Source organism: Strix uralensis, chromosome 10 (genome assembly GCF_047716275.1).
Source record: "Strix uralensis isolate ZFMK-TIS-50842 chromosome 10, bStrUra1, whole genome shotgun sequence".
Taxonomy (NCBI): Eukaryota; Metazoa; Chordata; class Aves; order Strigiformes; family Strigidae; genus Strix; species Strix uralensis.
In genome coordinates, this window is record NC_133981.1 from 8,199,656 (window position 1) to 8,222,333 (window position 22,678).

Here is a 22,678-nt window from a genome sequence, read left to right on the forward strand (position 1 = left end):
GCGGGAGACTGCTTACCTTCCACGCATGAGGGCTGAGCCCTTGTTGTACCAGCCACCTGCCCTGGGAAGCAGGAACACTTGACTGTTTGCGATCGTTCTTCAATCCGGTTCTTATTGCAGCAACGATGCACTGCCACAACTTCACATGTCCCCTGCTTGACTTGGTGCTGGCCTAATAATTGCACAGATAAGTGATGAAGAGCAAAACAAAACATCAGTGCATAAAGAAAAAGTGAGTTCGTACAGCCCTACAAGATACTGAATCTCTTGCATGCCAGTTTAAATCCCAGGAAGACAAAGGGGCAAAGCATCTTGTAGGATCTGGCTTATTCCCTGAGTTTGTCCTATTCTTAATAATAAAGATTAGTTCATCATAACATGTCAATTTTTCAGTCTATCTTCTGTGGCCCTTACAAAGCCATGGGGAAAAAAGGAGATTGGAGTAGTCAATTAGATGGATTAGATAAGACGACATGCAGAGACAGAGCACACACCTCCTTCCTTTGGTTTCCTGTCTCACATTAGGTTTTATATTTAATTCTTTCCCTTCATAAATGGACACAATGGACAGGATAATACTTAATGCAAGGGAGAGTTATTTTAAATAAGTATCTTAAAGTATTTTTATCTTTAAAAAGTAGGGAAACTTTCTAACATAACAACACGTAAGCACTGCTTGCTATGTCTAACATTGCAGGTAGGCTAAGATTAACAAGGTAGGCTGAAAAGCTGTCATAGATAGTCAAGTTTTGTCAAAAAAACCCAAACGCCAAAACACTCACCAGCTATGTGGATTTCCTGAGTTCCCTCCCAGACCATTTTAAAGAAACCTGTGATAAAGATTCTACCCTATTGTTTTCCTCTCAAGTGCCTTTCCCCACAGTCCACTGTCCCCTATTTCTCTGAGTTTATTTTTCCCTTCCTCTCCTTTCCTTGCTCCTCCATTCACATCTTAGCTCCACTACTCCTTGCACCTGACCAGTTTCCTCCACTGCCAGATTTACTCTCTGGCCTGCCTAAAACCCTGTCTCAGTAACCCCACTTCACAAAACCCCTCTCCTCTTTGCATAAGTCATTTCCATGCCCTCACTTTCCTGAACAGCCTTCAAGTGTTTCATCTTGCATTTGTCTCGTCTTATTTAGAGTAGAGCCTTGGATGGCTCTTATCTATGTTTGTAAAGCACCTTGTAAATTAACAGCACTACAGAACAGGGTGAGTTTTTTAATAAGTGAGCTAGACAGAGAGACAACACTGAGAATAATAAAAATATTCACCATCAAAGCAGTACAGGCTCCTTATACAAGAAGAGACTACAGTACAGATATTGGTGTAGGTGTCGGTAATATCAAAGGCACAGCAGACTAAAGAAAGGTGAAAGGGAGACCACTCTTCAGAAACAGAAAATCCTCCAAGTGTCAAACTTGGAGGATTGTCCTCTTTCCTACTCACTCCATGCTTGCCCTGTTTTGGTTTTGTTTTTACAGTATCTGTTACTAATTAATACCAGACACAGGATTTTGAGATAGAAAACACCTTGGTCTGATGCAATATGATGAGGCTTACATCCTTATATATGAAAACTTATTGAGTGATTAAGATCACTGTAGCTTTTGGGCAGAAATTTTTATCGGTTGATTAAGTGGGAAATCTTAACCTTCAAAAGAGTTAGCAATGAAATTTAGTCTTCTAAGGGGGTTTTCAAAAAAAAAAAAAGAGAGTATTCAAAAAAAATATATATATAACTTTTTTAAAGGTTGGCTTGGCAATATTCCTTTGCTGTGTGTGTTTTGGTTTCACAAGTATTTCAAGCACAGCTAAAGGGCTGCCTGACTTTTGTTGCCAAATTTGTATTCACAGCCACCTCAGTGGACAAGAAACTATGTATATGCAATCCTGGAAAGGAAATCTAGTCTTCTATTTGTGCACTCAACATGTAAAAAGAAATTATATATATAGAAATGTGTTTTGGTTTTTTTCTGACAAAAAAGCTACATCGTACCTTTAAGCAAAATACGCTACAGCACAAAAATGCATAAGGTATTTTACAGCAAGTTGGAAAAATGTTGAAGACAGCATAAAAGTATCTTACATAGCTACTGTAATAATTTTATTAGCAGACAGAATTTTCATACAAGTACCTAATACCTATATCATAATAAACATGAAAAAAATGAACACAGGTACCAGCTTGTAGGACAGTGGCTTTTCTGTAAGTCAGTATGGAAAATAAATATACAAATAGAGAAATTAAATTGGCCATGTCACTTGATTCCAAAGTATTGTTCTACAAAACACATCGCATGATGATGTTTGGAGATAATAAGCAGATGGCCAGGGGTTCTGACAGAAAAGATTTTGTAAAACGAGGTTGTTCATTTAAGAGAGTATATTTATTTAAATTAATTCATTATGAGCTCTACAGTCTGAGACAAAACTCTTTGGAGTAAACAGGGTAAATTTCCATTGGTTTCCTACAGTGCTTACAGTGGTGGTCCTGCATTCACTAGAGTCAACAACAAAATTTCTATTGACTTCAGGAGAGCAAGGTCAGTTTGGACTGTCTCTTGAGAGGAGATTTTATAAGGGAAAGAAGAAAAAGCCAAAATTTGGAACTGCTCAGGCCACATACTTGCGTTCGCCATGTATCTCATCTGAAAGACCAAGCAGCCAGGTCTTTTTAATTAAAGTCATTATTCACTAGTCATCAGATGCCAAGATAAGAGTAGAAGCCTTTTTTTCAGACGGTACATCATAAGGATGAACTAGATCTAGCTCCAATGATCAATATGTAGCTGAAAGAATGTCTATTTTCAAGCTCAAATACTGCTTCCTTTAGGTGAACACTCCTGTTAAGTCAATACCAAAATAAATCAAACAGGTTGGCCCTAAGCATGCAGCCCAAAAAACCTGGGGCTCCCTTTCAATTATCTTGTTTGAATTTAAAGCAGTGACAGTGCTCACTTGAAGTGCCAGGAGTCAACAGGCACACAGCTGTTTGCAGAAGGCAAAATTAAGTTACCTCATAAGTGCATCCTTTGGGTTAGTAGCTGGTTTATTTGTACATTTATTCATGCTTCGCAGCTACACAAGCGGGTAAGAGCAGGTGTCCCCTCTTCATCTGCTGGCAGGGGTAGGATGCTAAGGGTTGAAAGTACTTCTACCATGCAAAGGAAGACAGTGCTCTCCTCCCTTGTCCCTAGTGCACAGCTCTTATGGAGTATAACAGTGAAAGGTACTAAAAAGCCAAAGACATCTGCATGCATCATTTGCATTAATTGGATTGCCCTTGTAATAGTCTTTCCCTCCTACATGTTCACATCTATATTTCCTCCTGCTTGTTCACGCAAATCTTAACACTTTTTATTCTGTTGAACACCATACACATTACTTCTTAATATTCAGACACATCTGTGAACAGGTGCTGAACAAATGTTAAGTGTTAGCATTTGTGTCCCATTTTTGTCAGTGTTCAGCAATCTAGAGGACAAGCACTCAGTTTGCAGAGTGGCTTTCAGATTTGAGAAAACTCACAGAATATCTTAAAAACTAACCATCAACTCAGTTTATTCTCTGCCTAGATCTACTGAAACCTGTTGTATCTACATTCAGGTGCCCAAAGGCAGCAAAAAGAAAAAATATAAGAATACTCTCCTGCACATTTTAATCTCCATTTTGCACTAGATAAACCTTCATCTCAGGTTTAAAGTACAAGCTGAGAGCATAATGACAGAAAAACTCAAGAACAGCCATAAAATATTTTATACTCAATGAATTCTCAGGAAGCCAAGACATTAGAGGAGCAGGGATGGAAGAATTTTTAAAGTGTAAAGATCGCAGTAAGTGAATTCTATGCTGGACACATCAGGAAAGCTGTTTCAGGGAGAACTGCAATGAAAGATAGGGAGAAAGCCCCTTTGGGCTCACTTATAAAAAGCCCATAAATTCATAGGTTTTCACCTGTAAACCTATTCAGATCTGCAACTTAAGGGCTGTCAATATTTGCAGTTGAAATTCAGTTACATCTTCACATTTAAATAAGAAAACTCTCCAAGGAGAAATACATTTTATCAGCAACAGTACCAGAGGAAGGTTCCTGTCATAGAACACCTTCTGCATACCGAAGAGGGAAGGTCTGCCAGCCAGGCACTGTGGAGGACAGGGGATGAATGTTGAAAACTATGGGGCTCTGGGTTACCTCTGATCAGGAGTCTGGCACATGTGTTGCTCTCCATATCCTCATTTCTTTACAGCTTCACTTCCCTAGAAACACCAATATTATTCAAGTTCACTAAGGACACTTTTCCTATCTCTCCGTACAGGGCACAGACATAATGGGATAGCGCTCGCTAAAGGAAGCAGCCTCCAGGACAGCTCCCTACTATGAATTTTGCTGCCTTCCATAATGAGATACCTACAGATAACAACAGACTTCAGGTGCCCAAGCCCAAGATGCCTCTTAATGACCTCAAGGACTGGCCACATAAAGGCTCTGTGACCACTTCTTTGTTATCTTTCCAGCCCAGAAGATGGTAGTGTGTAGAGCTGCTAGGCAGCCTTCACAGTTTTCAGAGAAGGCAGCCATCACCTCTGAAGAACAAGAAAGCACAAACTAAGAAGTTATCAGGTTTGCACATTACAAGCCAGCACAAGTGTTGTGAGTAGATTTGACTAAACACTGAACTATTTATTCTCAGTTTAATACACTTTTTTCAACTAACATATTTGACAAGACCTTATTTTCACTTTCTTCATAGAAGTCAGGGGGCAGATATGCAATATGATAACGCTTCTAAAAACTCTTTGAAATCCTCAAATGAAAAGAGAGAAATACAATTATTGTTAATAAAATACCAAACATCATAGTCACCTAATTCAAAACTACAAGGAAAATATCAAAGAAAGAGGAAGGCTTTCAGAAGGTTGCTAGCCAATTCTGTCCACATCCATTTCATCTCTGTGACTAATTCTAATCACTCCCAAGGAGTACTCTCTTTCAACACAATATACAAGCAGGCAGCATGTCTTTATCAGAAATCCTGAATAACCTCGTCTTTTTCTAATTTTTTAGCTAAGAAATATATGGAAAAGGCACATTTAAAGGGAGTTTTTATCTCTGTTTCATAAGCTGCCTTCTTCAATGAAGAAAGCAACTAGTACTGTGGAGAACAGCACATCTAGACAGTAGGACAATATGACCCTGGCTCAGCACATTCTTGCATAAGCCTCAAAACCAGCAAGCTTGGTCTGCACAAAATCAGCTGCATCATTTATTTAAAGGATAAGAGGATGTCTGTCAATAGGAAGATGAATGGCTATGGAACCTAATATTGCAGGCAATAGTAAGAGAATCAAGAGAGTTTAGAAGTCAGCACTGATGCTGTTTGGAAGAGGAAAGCACTCTAAAAAGCTTGGTGCCAGTTTATTATCTGTTCCACCTTCATTTCATGCTGGCTTTTGCTTACAAATACACAGAAGCACACACCAAGAGGCAAATATTTTCAGGAAAAAACCACATATATTAAAGGAAATAACATTTGCTATTTTTCACATTTTTTTTACCAAATATATTTATGAGAACCTCTCCAGCTCATCAGGTGGGGTTTGAGGGGTGGGAAAGGGGAGAAGGGGTGTTTCTAAAGATGACTGCTCTTCTTAAGATAAGAAGCTAAAAGTCACTTGAAAGGTAAAATTAACAGACCATCTTCTAGGATAAGAATTTCAGTAGAGCTTTTCTCTACTACCTTTCTATCAACAGCTGGATTTTTTTCTAGTAATTTCATATTCATGTCACAAGATCCTGACTTAGATGTTCTCCTTCCTCAAGCATATACAATATTTATATATACACTTTCTCATAAATTGTATCTGCATATACAATTCATTCCAGTTTCACTTCTAAAGTTTTACCTTTTCACTTGTCAGCTGTAAGGGACTGTTCAGAGATAGGCCAGAACTGCCACAAAAGGCCAGTTCAACTGCTCTACGGATAAATAGACAAGAAATATCTTCCCATAATCACCTGCTCATGATAACAGACAAAGTAAGATGTAGCACACACACCAAAAAAAACCAGGAGCAAGGAATCCAGTTTTCTATTCATTACTCTCACATTCCTCAGATACACAGCAGTATTGTGATTACTAGAGCTAACATCTGTAACAAAACAAGCAAGCATCCCCCAGATGAAGAAATTGAGGTTGATGCTCTCACAATGTGCCAATTTCAAACCAAAGTGTTTCTCACAGCACATAAAGTTACAGCCTTTGTTCCAATCAAGACATTTGTGCATCATCGGTTGTGGAAGCCAGTAATACGGCATGTGCAAAATCACAATCAGCATTTTAACTGGATATCCAGGGAACCAGCACCAAACCACTTTAGCTTGTTTTGGGCAAGAAATGGCACTCAAGGAAAACAACAGCTTTCAAAAGGAGCAACCAATTTGAGAGGAACCCTAGGGGTACAGCAGACCTAGATGTGTATTTGAAAAAAAAGGTGAGTGACCTCAAACCCTGATAATGAGACCCAAAAAGTTAATGAAATCAAAAGCATAACCTTTCAGTGCAGGTGGAGGAACATGCTGACACAGCTGAAGAGAATCATGTAACACAGTGAATTCTTTGGCAAGTGTCAGAGGTCACATCCATATGGAGATTAAAGTCCCCTGGAATAAGTAGCATAGGTGACCTTAGATCAGACACAAGCACTGAGACTTCTCCATGGAATGAAGCATTAAATCTGAGTGGTCGATAAATCAAAACAGCCGAGACCAAAGTAGGTGCTGTAAATGGGGGAGGGAGGAGGGAAAAGTTGCTGCAGATGAGAAGAAAGGTGGATGAAGAGTGACCTGGAAGCAAAAACAAATTAAAACATAAGCCTCTCTACCTGCCAGGGTGCTACACTGAAGTTAATCAATAAGGACGGCCTTTCAGCCAGGCAGTAATACTTATCCTGGTTCAAGCACACATATTACTTGTACAGATGAAATCTAAGAGCATAAAACTTCATAAAGTACCTTGGAGTAAAGTGGTGCTAATCATTTCCTGCGGGAAACTTTCTACTGTGTGGCTATTTTAGGTGAGGCAGAGAAGAAAATACAAGGGAAAGATTTGTTTTCCATCATAACTTGTAGCAAATGAGCAACTTTGTTCTCTGTAATATAGAAGTATTTCCCACATGTCCCATTAACATGCACTCTTGCTATTACATGCAGACCACTCTTTTCTCATTTGTTCCTTCCTTCACAAATTGGTCATGGGAGAAGGGGAAGAAGAATGAAACTAGTTCCCTAGAGACATTTCTGGTTGCCTGAAGAAAGCAGGTACACACACATCCGCATACGCCCAACTTACAGTTATTCACCAGTTCGTAAGAAAAATTAAATTTTCTGCCCCAGTTGTGAGGGTTGATGGCCTCTAAAAACAGGGTTGCTCTTGGTATAGGAAAGCAATAGTAACATACATGGGATCACAAACTGGAAAGGACTATCCCATCCACATCCATAACTAGCTGTTTGTCAATGGCAGAAGCCACTCTGACCAAGACATCATCGATGCAGCCCTAGCAGGCGCCAGGACCCAGGTGAGCTCGCTGTCCCCAGCAGCCATCTGCCATTTGTAGCTGCTCACCACACCCAGACTCAGAACTGTACTTGTACTACTTGTTACTTCACATCTATGGCATGCTAGAAGTTCTTTTAATATTATTATAAACTTTAAGAAAGAAAAAAACAAAGAAAAATTCTTAAGTCTGAGTCATGTATGCAACAAAATAAATTTTGAGGATTAGGCCTTGTGCCCTTTCGAGCATTCTTCCATCACCTGAAGTATCAAGTGACCATTTTGGGCCCAGCTGTGTAGAAAAAAAAATGTTTGTCGTCTACTAAGTAACAGAGATATTTTTAACCCAGTTCAAGGTCATTCATCAGACAAGAATGATATTTGCTTAGAGAATATGAAACAGCAATTGTCATCTAAGCCATTAGGCTCTGCAGATTAAGTAAACGGCAGTTGCCAGAAAACAAAGTAGGTGTTTGGGAAAGAAGCATTTTCTGCATTTCAAGTGGAAATCTAATCTTTATTCTCATGTCCAAGCATAATGGATAAAACTGAGGAGGGCAACCAAGGAAACTTGTACTCTGTTCCGTTTCAGTACTCAAAACAGCTCAGATTTACAAGGTACAAAGAACTTCCTCTTTTCTGGGTTTTATTTTTTAAATGCGAAGGTGTGTTTCCCTCCTTAAATGAAATTACTTTTATGGGACTGTAAAGTAATAAGACTGTGCCTGAATTTGGCAGTTAGAGGTAGGCAAATGAATAATTATTCATTAGTTAATCATCATCTGAGAATCTGTTCAAGAAAGATCCAGACATAACTGTTGTCATTAAACACTATGGTTTATGAATTTTTTTCTGATTGGCCTGTTTGACAGTCTTAATTTAAAAGACTGACTTTGGCAGTGAATCTCTCTTTCCATTAATTGCTCTGTGTTTATTAAAATCATGCAGCAGTATTTGTTGCTACTAGAAGAATTGTCTTTTGCAAAAAACAGGACCAGTGGATAAGACTGCAAATTGGAATGATACATTTCATTGCTGAAGCGAGATGAAATTTTCATGCGATAGGCAAATGGAATTTTGAGGAACGTTACAAGCAATCAGATCGGTTAATGCACTGGGCACCAGGCCATCAGCTCCTCAGCTGGTCTTTAATCCCAGGAAAAGCCCCTATGTCTTGATCACCACTGATTAATTATTTTCAGAGTTTGCCTCATTTTATATCAGGTTTTATATAGCTGTAATGGTTATCTTGGGTTTATTCTGATGGAATGGACAAGGAAAGCATCACAGCAGTCCAAGTATAAGATCCAGCTGCCAGTTAAGCAATAACAGGTCATAAAACTAAATTGCACAAACACATTTTTAATTCTGAGTGGCATGAGGACTTTTAAATGGTTTCAGCATGTGCTGACTGTATCCAACCTGGCTGAACGGCTAATTGAACTTAAGCTATTTTAACTATTATATCCGTAAGTGCAAAGCATAAGTGAGGTTTCCAGAAAGCCAACAGACTTTTTTTAGTCAGTATTATTGAATGAAGTGTTTTTTTCTTATATGGAAAAAATAACCCTGCAGAGCACCCACCATTTTATGCTACACTGTAACAGTGAAAGAAACAACAATAAAATATAGTCACAATCAAATAAAACAAGAATCAGAACTTGATAACAATTTCCCATAGGCCCGTATTATAACTCATGACTCTGACTTATACTGCTAACAATAAAACAATAATTAACAAGGTCAGAATTCAGAAGTTGTGAGGGTCTGTACATTTCCTGTTTCATATTGATGACACTTTTTCAAAGCTTCACCATTAATACTTCTTTTTATTTTCAAGGTTCTGCAGACCTCTTGAGCCTCTCAACTTTTACTTTTTAATCTTCTTTACCTAAGAATAATATCTAGAATTTTGACATTTCAGTTGCAGACAGTAACCCAAGAAAATCCCAGAGAGGTGCAGTTCAGAGCACCAAATCTGGAGATCTGTGCTCAATAACTAGGTGCACATGAAAATGGGTGCTGCCACAACACATATCCTATGCTGATCTTTCAGCTTATTTCCTCCATGTTATTTATATTATTAACCCTATGATCTTATGCAGCAAAAGGCCTTTTTGCAGCCTTTTTTGCAGAACTGCTTGTTCTACCCAAATTTAGCTTGTTTCATTTGGCAACTAGCAACAATATAGATACTTCACCCAGGCTTACAATGTGAGTTGCTATGAAAAAGCTACATGAATCTGTAAAAATAGAGTGTTAACAGACCCTTCTCAGAAATGGAAAAACTAGAGATTAAGACATTCTTTTCCTGTTCCACAGACCCTTTTCCAAGCACCCAAGAACCCAATCCTTTTTCCATTCTTATCAAAATGGACAGTCCTTGACAACAGTTAGTTAGATTTTCCATTTTAATTAAGCCATTCAGCTCAAAGAGAAAAAATAAATATAACTTTAAAATAGTACAGAAGCTACTGTACCCTATAACGTGTACAACAGGAACAAACTGTAGAGGAACATCAAAATCCTCCCTTCACACCATGCCTTAGCTTTGACAGAAAGAGACTACAACTCTGGGAAAAAGTCCGACAATTTAATCCTTGAATCATATTCAAGCCTCACTGTCGTCACTCAAAGGACTAAGAAGTCTCTTGACTCTTGCAGATTATTGTATTTGGAAGGGGGTTTTCTACCATGAGATGGAAATTTGCTCCCTGATAACTGAGTGTATTTATTTTGTGATGTAGCAGCTGCAACAGCACTTTCCTACACCTGTATGCAGCAAGTCACTGGCTTAGTCCCAGGACAGACACTTGACAGCACATATTTGGATTAGAGCATCAAAGGAGGTAGAATTGAAGGGGAAGTCTCAGGTTCCCAAGGGCTCTTAGATGTCCAATTCTTATGTTGGCAACGAAATCAATTTGAAATCAATGGAAATGAGATGTTTAAATAGCAGGAAGACATTTGGATATCTTTCTAGATCTTGGCCATAAAAAAAGCCAGGTCAGCCAGAAAAGGGGACATACTTCATTCACTACAGAAGAGAGGCATTGCCCTTTCTGGCAGGAACACTTGTCACAACCGGGCAACTTGCAGAAACAATGTAGTGAAATTGTCTTTCTAAAGTATCCCAGCTAGCTTGTCAAACAGTGTGCAAGTGTGTGTAAACTTTTATTCTTACCAGAAAACAACAGGCTTCCTCACCTAGTGAATTTTCCCTTGGCCCTAATGAGACTATCAGCAAATGCAGAGATGAATTAGAATAGTCATTAAGGAGGCAGAGCATAAAAAATGAACCACAGGAAAGGTCAGAGCAACGAGGGTGAATGAAGAAGAGCACGTGTCCTGTCACAACCACTGCAGATGTGAAGGAAACAACCAAGGGAGAGAAGCAGATGTTCCTGTTAAAGCTGTGCAAATTTGACGGCTGCTTTCAAGGATAATGGAGCAGCCATAGGTGGCAGGAGAGGGCACGCCATTAACTTACACAATGCTGGTTAGGCTCCCCCAAGAGCCATTGACTTTAACAGCAATGCTCCACCATCTCCCTTGTCTGAGTAAGATTAAAGGTGACCTGGTACAGTTGTCATTAGTTCCACTATCTTTCCTCAAAGATGGTACCTCAATTAAAACGGTTGGGTTTTTCCTCTTGCAGTGTGCACATTACAAAGGAGAAACTTTTAAAATGTTTCTTCTGATCATATTCTTAAAAAAAAAGTCAAATCAACAGTTACACCGCTTATTTTTCTTACCTTTAAAAACTGTGTTGACTAACTCATTAAAAAACAGTTTCTGCTCATGCGGTTGGCTTTTCTTGATCTTAAAAGATGCATCGCCTTGCTGGCAAGGTAAATTGTCATAATGGTAACTAACTTTGAAAGTCTGTGGACATCATCAGATTATGTATAGCATCCTTCTGCTACTTCCTTTAACTCAGTGTCCCACCAGGAACACAGTGGAAAGGACCAACAGGCATTCCTCGTGATCACTGTTCTACAGAGCAGTAGCAGCTTCATAAAGGCAGATTATTCTGCAAGACCCCTTTCTTGAAGTTCCTGGGAACCCAAGAAAAGGTCAGTTTAATCTGTAGTGAATCACAGCAGCAGAAGTCAGCCACAACTACATTAGTGCCACTGTCATTAATGAGCTGTGAAGTCCTTCACGGTCTATACAACACACTTGCACACTGGCTGAATAGGCCATGGGAAAAAAACCTCTTCCACTCATGTCTGTTCAACTCCTGTTACTTTCAGAGTTTTCTAGGACTCCCTGCGTATGGCTGGAGTGATTCCCTCACACTGCTCTTCGACTAGCCTCCCCATTAAACATGAACTACTCTGCTGCCTCCCCTCTGGTGCCAACACCACAGGATTCACGTCTGACGGCATCATCGCTGCCCAGCAGGTTGTTCTCAGCAGCAGTGAAACTGGCCAGAATCAGTTTCATCTCACCCAGTTAGCTCAATACAGGAAAACGGCAGAAATTCTGTCTCCTATCTAGGTAAGAGGGAAGGATGCAGCCAGAAAGAAGACCACAGCAATTTTTCTTAGGTGGATATGTACTTACTAACAACCTTAAGATCTCCAACTAATTTCACACTAACTACCCCTCTGATGGCACTTCCAGACACTACCAAGCAGATCTGGTTTAGAAACAACGACCTTGAGGTTGAAGGCTCTGTATCTCATTCCTAATCCGTTGAGGCATCCTGTCCTTATGTGATTGCATCTTGTAATTATTTACAAGTGACTCTTTCAAACGCAAGAAATTACAAGACCTTCTTTATAGTGACTATACACCCTTGGAGCATGTAAACCTGACCATTTGAGATTAAGCAATATAATTAACATGTTTGTTTCTGCACTACCACTTCCATGAAGAGAACTCAGTTGTCAGCACGCTGACAGTCCTGGCTAGCCCAGTTTAATTGTACCTTGGCAAACAGAACATTTAAGGAGAATAATTCACACACCTGGACTGCCATGACATAACTTATTTAACGAAATAGTCTGAATTTTGTAATGTAAAAATACCTACATTTTGGCATTAATAAAAATCTGAGTTTTGCTTCAAAAATATAACAAAATTGTATTGTTAGGCAACAGGCATGGCATTATTTGGCATGAAAATGATGACAAGGAAATGGCTTTTCAAAAGTCTTTTTGTCACTATACATGATTTATTGCCTGCAAGTTTCCTGTTTAAATACTTCTAACCAAGTCATTTACTTTTTACTCGTGTATTACATATGAAATAAGAGGAAATTTCAATTGAGGTGTCCAACAAGTTGCTTCTGAGAAGAAGAGAATCAAAACTACATAGCAAGCTAGACCAATGAGTCAACACATTCAGAATTTGATCTGGCCATGTGGAGAGTATCCCTAACTCCAAGTTACATGAAGTGTGGTTTACAAGGCTTAGCACCAGAGAGACTTCGACCTTCAGATATGGCCTTTAAAAACATCTGACACTTCACTTAAAATATCCTACTTTTACTTTGCCATGCAAGTTCACTAAAAAGGCAAGGAAACAGCAGAACATACATCCATTCCTAGCACTTACAGTTCCACACAGGGTGGCTAAATGACACATTTCAGCATCACCTTTTTTCAGGGACTATTTTAACTCCAACACATCCTAGTGACAAGAGCTGAAAAACTGAACCATCACAGTGATGTAGGCAAATACGATTTGCCCAAGTACCATGACAACTCCAAGAAAGATAACATCCACAAGAGAGTCCCTGAGCCATGAGTTCTTCATTGGTTGTGGACAGGACACTCGAAGAAAAATGTGATAGTTCTCACGAGGACTTCTCCACAGAACCAACTCAGGCCACAGCACCCTGTGTTTTGATGATCCAGCTGGCAGATGATTCCTAGCAGAAAAACTTGGAGAAGTTTTCAAGTATGGCCTCCAAACTGATGGCAACAGTTAGGCACCTGAAGGACTGAATCACTGTATTTAGTATAAATTTCACTCCCTTCCTGAGCTTTAGGTAACAAGTACCTTAAATATTTAGTACATTAATATCAGTAGCAAAGATCTCAGACCACCAACGCCCTCTTGTTAACTACAAAGGCTGCCCTTTTTCCCTCCTCTTGAAATCTATTCAGACTTTGAGCTGGGGTGGATTCGTTTCCAAGGTGCCCTGGCTTCACATTCATTCTTTAACACAGGCAAGGCATTGAGAGCACTGAATGGCCACCTATAGGTATCTTTTACAATCAAATGAATGGGGTGTGTCAAAAGAAGAACTCAGCTACCCTCCTACTGAGAACTATTTCTTTTTTCAGCTTGTACTCATTAAATTTTGCTAACTATTAGACATGAAATCAGACATGTTATTTGGCAACAAACTTGACAGCTACTTTCAATGGACTAGAAAAAACAGCATCATTTATCTCCTGCAGGAATGCATTTTGCATTTTGAAATTAAAAGGTGCAGGCTCTTGAAAATCATAACTCATTTCCTTTTTTTAATTTATTTAAAAACATTGACAGCTTATCAGGAACTTTGGTAATATATTGTTATTTAAAAAGCGCTAAAATTGGGTAAGAGAGAATAGATTTCTATTTCTTTTAATGTTCCTGTCAGTTTAAACCAGAGGGAATTTTTTTTTTTAAATTAACTTTTAACATGTCCATTAAATTTCAGTAAAAATTCCAGTAGAGAAGAGGAAAAGTCTGTTAATCTGGATACCATGAAGTCTGAAAATACTACAGTGAAAAAACAGACATATTTGTGCACGAAGTGTCTTGTCAAAATTGGGACTACCTTCTTTAAAAAAATTTCTCACACATCCTTCCTAATATTAGTGAGAATAGTGTTATGACTGATCATGATTCACTGCTTAAAGAACAGGTAAGTTTCAGAGGTGGATGGCAATTACTGGGATGAGTAGATCCTATATTAGAGAATCAACATGCTGCCAGTCCAACACATTATCCTTTGTCAGCTTTTAAGTAATTTTAGGTATTTGGATAGAGGTGGATTATTAGATAGTTTATGTTTCAAGGCACACAGACAATTTATGAAGGCTTACTGTTAGAAGTGGAAAACATCTTTGTTTGCAGGATTCTGTAAATGGCTTGCCCAGATACTTTCACACTACAAAGTTGATGCTTTTACTGAAGCTGAACAGGGACTCTTTCTCTCAGCTGCCACATCAGACCATGGAACAACACAGAAAGTGCTAAATTAAAATCTTTTAAAAAGAGCCTGTAGAAAGGAGTGGCCAGTTTCCAGCTACAGGTAGAGAGAAAACACATAGTCTAGCTTCTTTTAGTAAGCAATCAGTCCTTCAGTGTAAAAGTAAATACAACGTGGCTTATGTCTTATCTTCACCAGTACTGAACCAAGAAAGGCAATTAGGCAAAATGAGAATGGGCTCAGTGAAACAATTTGTTATTTGTTTACTATACAGTATCATCTAATAAGACTCCACAGAAACAAAATCCCTTCCTGGAGGTCTTTGCTTTGCTCATAACTCATTACCCTAGAGACAAGAGATATCACTGATGCTATTTTAATCCACTGAACTGCCTTTGCTCAGCTATACAGCAAGTCTTATAAAACTCTGCTGTGTACAAAGCAAAATCTTCTCTCTCCTGGCAAGAAGACCTTGAACTTGAAGGTTTTAATCTATAGCAAGTCAGACTATGGTGAAATGACTAGTCATAATAGTAATGCAGGATAATGCCTTATTTTCACATTTTAGGTTTTGCTGTACTGTATTAGCGCACATCCAGCAGCTCTTGTCACCAATAATTACTAATCCACAGCAACTACACAGAAATGCTCGCCAATTAACTAATTTCATTTTGACAGTTTTGGAAACAGAAGAGGAGAAATATTGACGTCTCTAAACCACAGGCAGCAGCTGACACGCATCTTCTTTCTATCTGAAGGAGCTGCTGTCAAATGAATTGCTTAAAAAAAGTATTTGAGGTGGTTCTGTAGAATAAAACAAGGATCCATTGCAAAGCCTTCTGCAAGTATTAATTCTTGGGGTGCTATTAAGATCAGTACAAGTGAAACATACTCCTTGGTGGCAAGAAATGACAACTTGAGAAAAGTACTATTTATAGATGGCCAGTATTATAAAAGCTAAAAGAATTTTGAGAGTAGCAATTGCCTCTAAAAAACAAAGCAAATCTTGACTTTTTCAGCAATATGCACTAAATATTTAATAAGGGATCCTGGAGCTCAGAAAGGTTTAAGACACTGTGTTACGTTATTGAACTAATAAGCTCCTCCAGTAAGCCTCTAAATACGTATAGTTAAACACTACCTAGTTTATTTTAATTATTTAACACAGAGACTGAAGGAGGTTAATGTGACCCAGCGGACTTGTTTATGTTGAAAGCTATTGCCTCTCCTTACTCAAAAATCTGCATGCTGAGCTGCATCATAGCTCAGAGTTACAAGGGAGCAATAAGGAATAGAGGTTTACAGCTGCTTGCTAACGTCCAAATGATAGCATTTATACCAGGGCAGTGACTGCATGAAGGCACAGGTAATAAAGAAGTCAGGCCCATTGACTTTGTTGATATCACTGGAAAAACTAATACATGTAAGTTAGGCGCATAGTTGAGAACACCCTTGATGATGGGGATATTGCTAGTTTCCAAAATTTAGTTTTAGAAATATAAAAATCCCCATCATTTACCATTCAGCTCACAAATCATAACTACTATCTATTTTCTCTCTCTTCAGACCATTTTGATCTTCACCCTTGTCCTCCATCTTAAACAGTGGAGAATGCAGTCTTCACTAAGTCTCTGAAAACAATGAAAAAACCCAAACCACTTCAAAAAATCCAAAGGATAGTTATTAAACAAGAGGGGGAGAAAACCACTTGTGCAGTCTTCCACATCCAATCAAAAAGAAATGAGGGAAAGATAACCATTCACGGCCCCACCAGGGGAGGGGGGAATAATCCAGTTTTAAGCAACACCAGCTAAGGCCCAGTGTATTCACTTGGACATCTCTTCCTTAAAAAGACTAAAATCTAGTCTTGCACAAGTAAAAAAGGGCTTGAGTTTCATTTTTAACTGGGTATCTGGTTCATCAAAAGAAATCTTGTTCAAAAACTTTTGTTTTCATTTGTCCTCAGGAATGCAAGCACAAGCTGAGGCTTATGTTTCTTCTCATACATGGAATGCAAAACCGTAAGTCTCACACACAGCGTGACGTGTCAGTGAAAATTGTGGTCTAGTTCTGCAACATCTCTGACTTTCAGATCAACATTCAGAGTCATCATTTTGATTCTACAAACTAGTATTTATACAACAAAGGTCATTAAAGACTAAGGAAAAAGCCACCAACAGCAGAAGTCATGGGGCTATTAGAGGATCAGTTGGAAAAAGAAAGACTTTGGAGTTCACTGCACTAGATGCATTCAGAAGGGAACAAATAATGGAAATTTTGCATATGCGTCTCCTAGAAACAAAGAAACTGCTGTGCTAAAGCAAACCTATCAGCAGATCTGTGCATGAATGCAGCTTTGCATTGCTCTACTGTTGGAGATCTACTGACTTAAAACTGTAGAATCCTGCCCAAATGCATGAGAAATCCCGCCTTTCAGCTTCTCAAGAGACCAGCACTGGCAACTCGACCCTTTGCCATTCAGTCTCTCTCACCACCACCATCACCACCTTTGCGGTTATAAACATAGATGACCGTGACTGTGCTTTGTTTCTAACTCAGTGGTCTGCCTGAGTGAAAGGTGTGGCATTTTTAAGCACTGAGATCCAGGTGCTAAACTCCACAGCTATTCAATTACCAGCATGTAAATAAGTTGGGGTTTGTGTGTTTTGGGGCTTTGCCTTCTAGAAAAACAAAACTTCATGAAAATTACTGATCTCACAGCAAGAACAACCTGATTTTCAAACAAAGCTGAGGTAAAATGACTCCAAAACCTCCAAGTAAGATCAACATCATCTTCAATCACCTAAAATCTCAGTACTGGGGAAATCAGTGAGGCAGAAACAAAGAGGGAAGCTCATCCGTACAAAAAGAACGTTTAAAAATAATTAGTGATTCAAATGTTTTATCTGAAAAGGAACCCAGGAGGTACCAGAGCCTTTTTTACCTCCAGTCCTGAATAAAAATAGCACACTTAAGTCTTAATTTTGTTGGCTTATTTTTCCTTTTCTGCAGGATTTTCATTACTGCTTTCCTTTAAAGCTCTCCCAAGACTCAGTTATGTGCCCAGAGAGCTTTTAAAGGAAAAGAGCTTACTTGCCTCGCATCTCTTTCCAGCCTCTCTTAGCTCTAATTACAATGTAAAAATTAAAAAGACAAATGAGTTTTATCATTGCATCCTTGGCCTTTTGGAAAGGAAAATAAAAACCAACCCAAAACAAAACAAAAATCAGTGGAGCTTCCAACCTCAGGTAACATGTTGAAGTCAGCAGCTTGTACTGGGAGGGGGGCAAGAAAAGGTGAAATCCAGTTTACAAAAAAATTTCACTACAAAGCTCACATGCCTTGTGGCAGTCTTGCTTGAGTGCAGGGTTGTATGGCATGCAGGTGACATAATTAGGTCACTGGGGGCAAGGCTTCTTAGAACTATTACATAAAGAAATCCATAAAATTTCCCAAATTAGACTTCCTCCAAGTTTCCAGGAGGTTCAAAACAGCAACTCTGCAAGCAACCTGGAATAAGTCCTTCCTGGCAACACATAGCATTGCAATTATATGATCTGGCTAACTAAACAGTTACTTTCCATCATTATTGTGTTCTCAGCTTGCAATTTTTTATGGGATCCTGCTAAACACATTTTATAACTTTGGCGCTGAACGTGAAACAAAATTAAAGAGATGCGACAGGCAAGTCGCTATTGGTGTTTCCCTGTGATTTCAGGATGAGAAGTAACATTGCTCATATAATAAAATAAAAGTGGTTAATAAGAGTTAGACTTTGCAGACAGGCTTTTCAGAAGCATCTAAAAGCTGACCCAGGAGCACTGAAAACAATTACATTTGCAGCTCAGCATTTGTTGCTACTAACTTAGATGCATGATATCTAATAATCAAAATCTAATAGAATGGTGATTAAGCGTGAGTTGGACACTCACATGTGAGAATGGCAGTGGTTGTGCTGGGAGGGACGGCCCCCAGTGTCGGGATCACAGTCCACACTAACACAACAGCTACAGGTTGCAGCCATAAGCAGCTGCCCATGTATCCACTTACTGGATTTTTCAAGCTAGTGCATTACCTGCTCCTCTGTCACCACAGAATAGATGAAATTGCCGCACAGACAATCTTAGAGCTGGCCCATTTCACAGTGGCAATGCCATGAAAACCAGCATTCAAATCATCACCATCTTCTCCCATCAGAAGAAACCAATGTTTCTGACATTAAACAAGCCAAAACCCATTTCAGAGGTGACCATCTCTTCTTGGGGTGACTGTAAGAAATAATTCCTCAGTGATTGTCCTGTTCTACCAAGTTGTATCCACGACATGTCTGTTTTCTGTCCCCATCTTGCATCACTGCCATGGTTTCCATTCTCATCTACTTCACAGTGCTCAGGCATCTTCTGTGCCCCTTAACTACAAGGCAAGCACTGGTTCCAGCACAGAGGTGTATTAATCAGCAAGCTGCTAGGACACACAGGGCAGGTAACCCTCACAATTACACTGCAGCTTTTTCTTAGTGGGGGCAATAATGTACCTCACTGTTGGTTTTCTACACATTTCTAGAAACCCTACCACATTTAAGATCGTCATTTGGCTGGATTTAGCCCAGCAGTTTCAAAAAATTATTGGGGAGCTAGTGACGGTTAGAGAGACTGTAAAATTATGTATGTCCTGCTCCTTTAGGAACTTTTAGTCCTTCAGGGCTAAGAGGTGTTTGAAATGCAAGATGTATACATGGTTCCCCTTTTGGAAAGCACTGGGAATTAAAAAGTCTCACTAAACACAGTAAGACAGCTATATCTTGCTCTCTGCAACAGTCCCAGTTCCATTTACTCTGAAGCATTTCGTAATGAATTCAGGACATGCTGGACTACTGGATTGACAAGTATCACAATACACAAGAGCAAATCAAAATGGAACAGATTAACTAAAGAGAAGGAAGAAACAACCTGCTCAGGACAAAAACCAAAGCATTGTTCTTGACACCTGTAGCTAATCCCAATAGTTGGAACAAGACACCAACATAGGGATCTACTTAACAGCAGCCTTTTTAAACAACTATTACAACTACATAAATCATGTCTTGATTATATTGTATCATTTCCTAATGAATGTACAGGAGAGAATCCCAGTACACATCTATGCTGTGCCCTTAAAACTCCCAAATTCCCCTTAAACTCCCCAATTTCATATGGATTATTTCATGTGGCTGCCTGCTAGAGCTGTCCTCTCTGTGGATCTTCCATCATCTGTCACCTGGGGCATACACAGCACCAGTCCCAAAGGGTCAATCACAGAGCTAGATTAATAATGCTAACAAGTTACCTTCTCTGAATGACACAACCCTAATTAGGAGATCTCTTTATTTCTAAGCGGTTTTTCCTTTAGGCTTTTAAGCCAATCAGATAAATTCAACAGCTGGGACAGTCCCATAAGTCAAATATCCCCAATTTCCATAGCACAGCATCAGATAATACATTCAGCCAGTGCACATGGTTTGTGCTGATAAGTTTCAAACAGGTTTGTGTCACTATATCTGCAAGCAAGTTCAGAAGCAGGTGAACAAGTTGCCAAAATCTTGTTTTATTCCAAGATTAAGGGCCATAGCAGAGGTCAAACCTGTACCAGCTCCAAGCATGCATTTTTCCCCACATAATAATTTTCCTTACTTTATTATCTCCACATTCTTGCCTAGCACCATCACTAGGATCTGTGTTTGGGATTAAGTCTCTTCTACACATCCAAGAGGAACTACTGTGGAATTACTGTTAACAATTCAGTCACCGAGTATCACTGCTCCAGCATTTATAGGCTCTGCTGCTCTAGAGAAAGTCTGTGTTTTGATCTCCTCTTTGCTGCTTGCACCAAACAGCACTGTCTTTATTCTACCCACTTGATACCACATTCATCTCCTACTAAATACAAGTATTTCCTCTTAAAATTAGAACCACCTCCAAAGAAAGCAGGTGTGATATTTTCCAAAATATATCTTGCTGTCATTTTAGCTACAGTATTTACTAATTAAAAAAAAAAAATATATCAACTCTCAACATTTAATTGCAAGAGACCAGATGTCAAAAAATAAAAAAGCTCTTGTTCTGTTGATTGAAGTTCAGTCTCTACCTAGATACCCAAAAATGTTACCATCACTGGAATTTTAATTTTTGTGGGACTTTCTCATACCGCAGAGAAAGCCTTAAGTGTACAAATCTCTTTCTTCTCTCTGTACAGACTTGGCACACAAATAGCTGAAAAATACATCACTGATACTTAGATGAGCTGCCCACACTTTCATCCTAATAGATTATTAGCCTCAAAGGCAGGCTGGATCCCATTTAAATGCTGGCACACATATAAAGTATCTTAGGTTCGAGCACTCATCATAAAATCATGACATTTAGTTAAAAAACATGTTATGTTATAAGGGTACAATGCTACACAAGACGTTACAAATTTTAAGTAACATAATTTACATTTTCAATAGACTCAAAAATTCATATACTGCTTCAAGTAACATGAGAAATGTGGGATTGCTCAAGGTCAAATCTAATTACAAAGCCTGCTAAGATGAGGACCATTTTTTAAGCAGTGGGAAATTAAATTATTTGTCCGTGCTATCTGGCAGTAAATACCTGCCTGTTTTAATTGTGGTTGATACAGCCTAATAAAAATTGGAAAGGAAACACTCATGCTCAGTTTCAGTTCCCTTTCTAGGTAAAGTTCTACCTGACCTGAGCTGGTCATTGCTGCAGTCTGACCCACCCCAGGCCCACAGGCACTCACTGTCTGACTCGGCCCCCCAGCACTTTGAAGATCTAGCAATACGTATTCTTGGACAGTGTGAGAAGAGGAAACCAAAGACCAAGCTGTACCTCTCCTGGATATACAGAGGCAAATAACAGAAGATTAAGTAGGGAGAAAGTCACATGAAAGCTGGGAGAGTATGTTCTAACTTGGACAGTCCCACCACTTAGACAAAAAAAAGGAATATATGGATGTGTTCTGCTGCTGCCATCCAGTGGGAAGGTTGAGTAGGAAGCACTTGAGTAAAGACGGATGGATAACAAGGGCTGATTCTGAATTAGTCGGGCTGATGCTTATTCTGCACCTTGCTGTCAATGCCATCCAAGACAAAAGTTTTCAGAGAACATGAAATAAAACAGGTGCAGAATAAGAAACCGTTGTAACAGTCTACTCCTGCGCAAGGACAAAAGAGGCACTCTGCTCCTCCAGCTCACTCCTGGTGCTGCCTGTGAAATCACTCTATGGACTTGATCTGCTTCAATCCTGCAGCTGTTTAGCTGTTACAAGAGGCTGGAGCTGACAGAGGAATGGTTACACAGAGCTTTGTAACATGCAGGATCTCAGCTTATACCATCACAAATTTCAAGTCTTCAAATCTACAAATTTCATTGCAGCTGAAATGGAAGTTCAGCAACTACCTTGCATACACACATTTGAAAAATCCTACTGGCTGCTAATCTGCGGTGATAGGTATCTAAATATCCTGTTAAATCTGGCTTTAAAAGCCCATATCTGCTTTGTTTCAGTACTTGGGAGCTCAGAATATAGATGTGTAGAGCAAAATGAGACTGATATTCTGCTATCTACTTAGCATCCCCTCATAGATAACAGAGGGCCTCAGAATTGGTAAATGATAGCATAACATTTTCATTATCAAGATCATTACTTGCAGATGATGAAGCAGAAGCAGTGACAACAATTTAAAGCCAACACAAATTGTCAGGGTACAGTCTACAGGGCAATTTATGAAGAAGATAAATTTCTGATGTTAATAGGACTCTACAGCAAGACATCAATAGGCAAGAACTCCTCAGCAAATCAAGGAGAATGGGAGGGAAACAGGGGGAGGAGGACTGACTTGGGACTAGGAGACAGAAAGAGACAAAGCTTTCCTCAGCAGTCTAGCTGTACAATCAGCACTCTGCTTTGTGAGATGCT

The 22,678-nt window shown here is 39.2% G+C and overlaps 1 protein-coding gene across 1 annotated transcript in view; it reads right to left on the minus strand.

Moving 5' to 3' along the window:
• Nucleotides 1–22,678, minus strand: part of LOC141947541 (uncharacterized) — a 131,243-nt gene that overhangs the window by 64,850 nt on the left and 43,715 nt on the right. The window contains exon 4 of the mRNA XM_074878710.1: nucleotides 17–172. Within this exon, the coding sequence (XP_074734811.1) occupies nucleotides 17–172 (156 nt within the window). The remainder of the gene's footprint in view (nucleotides 1–16; nucleotides 173–22,678) is intronic.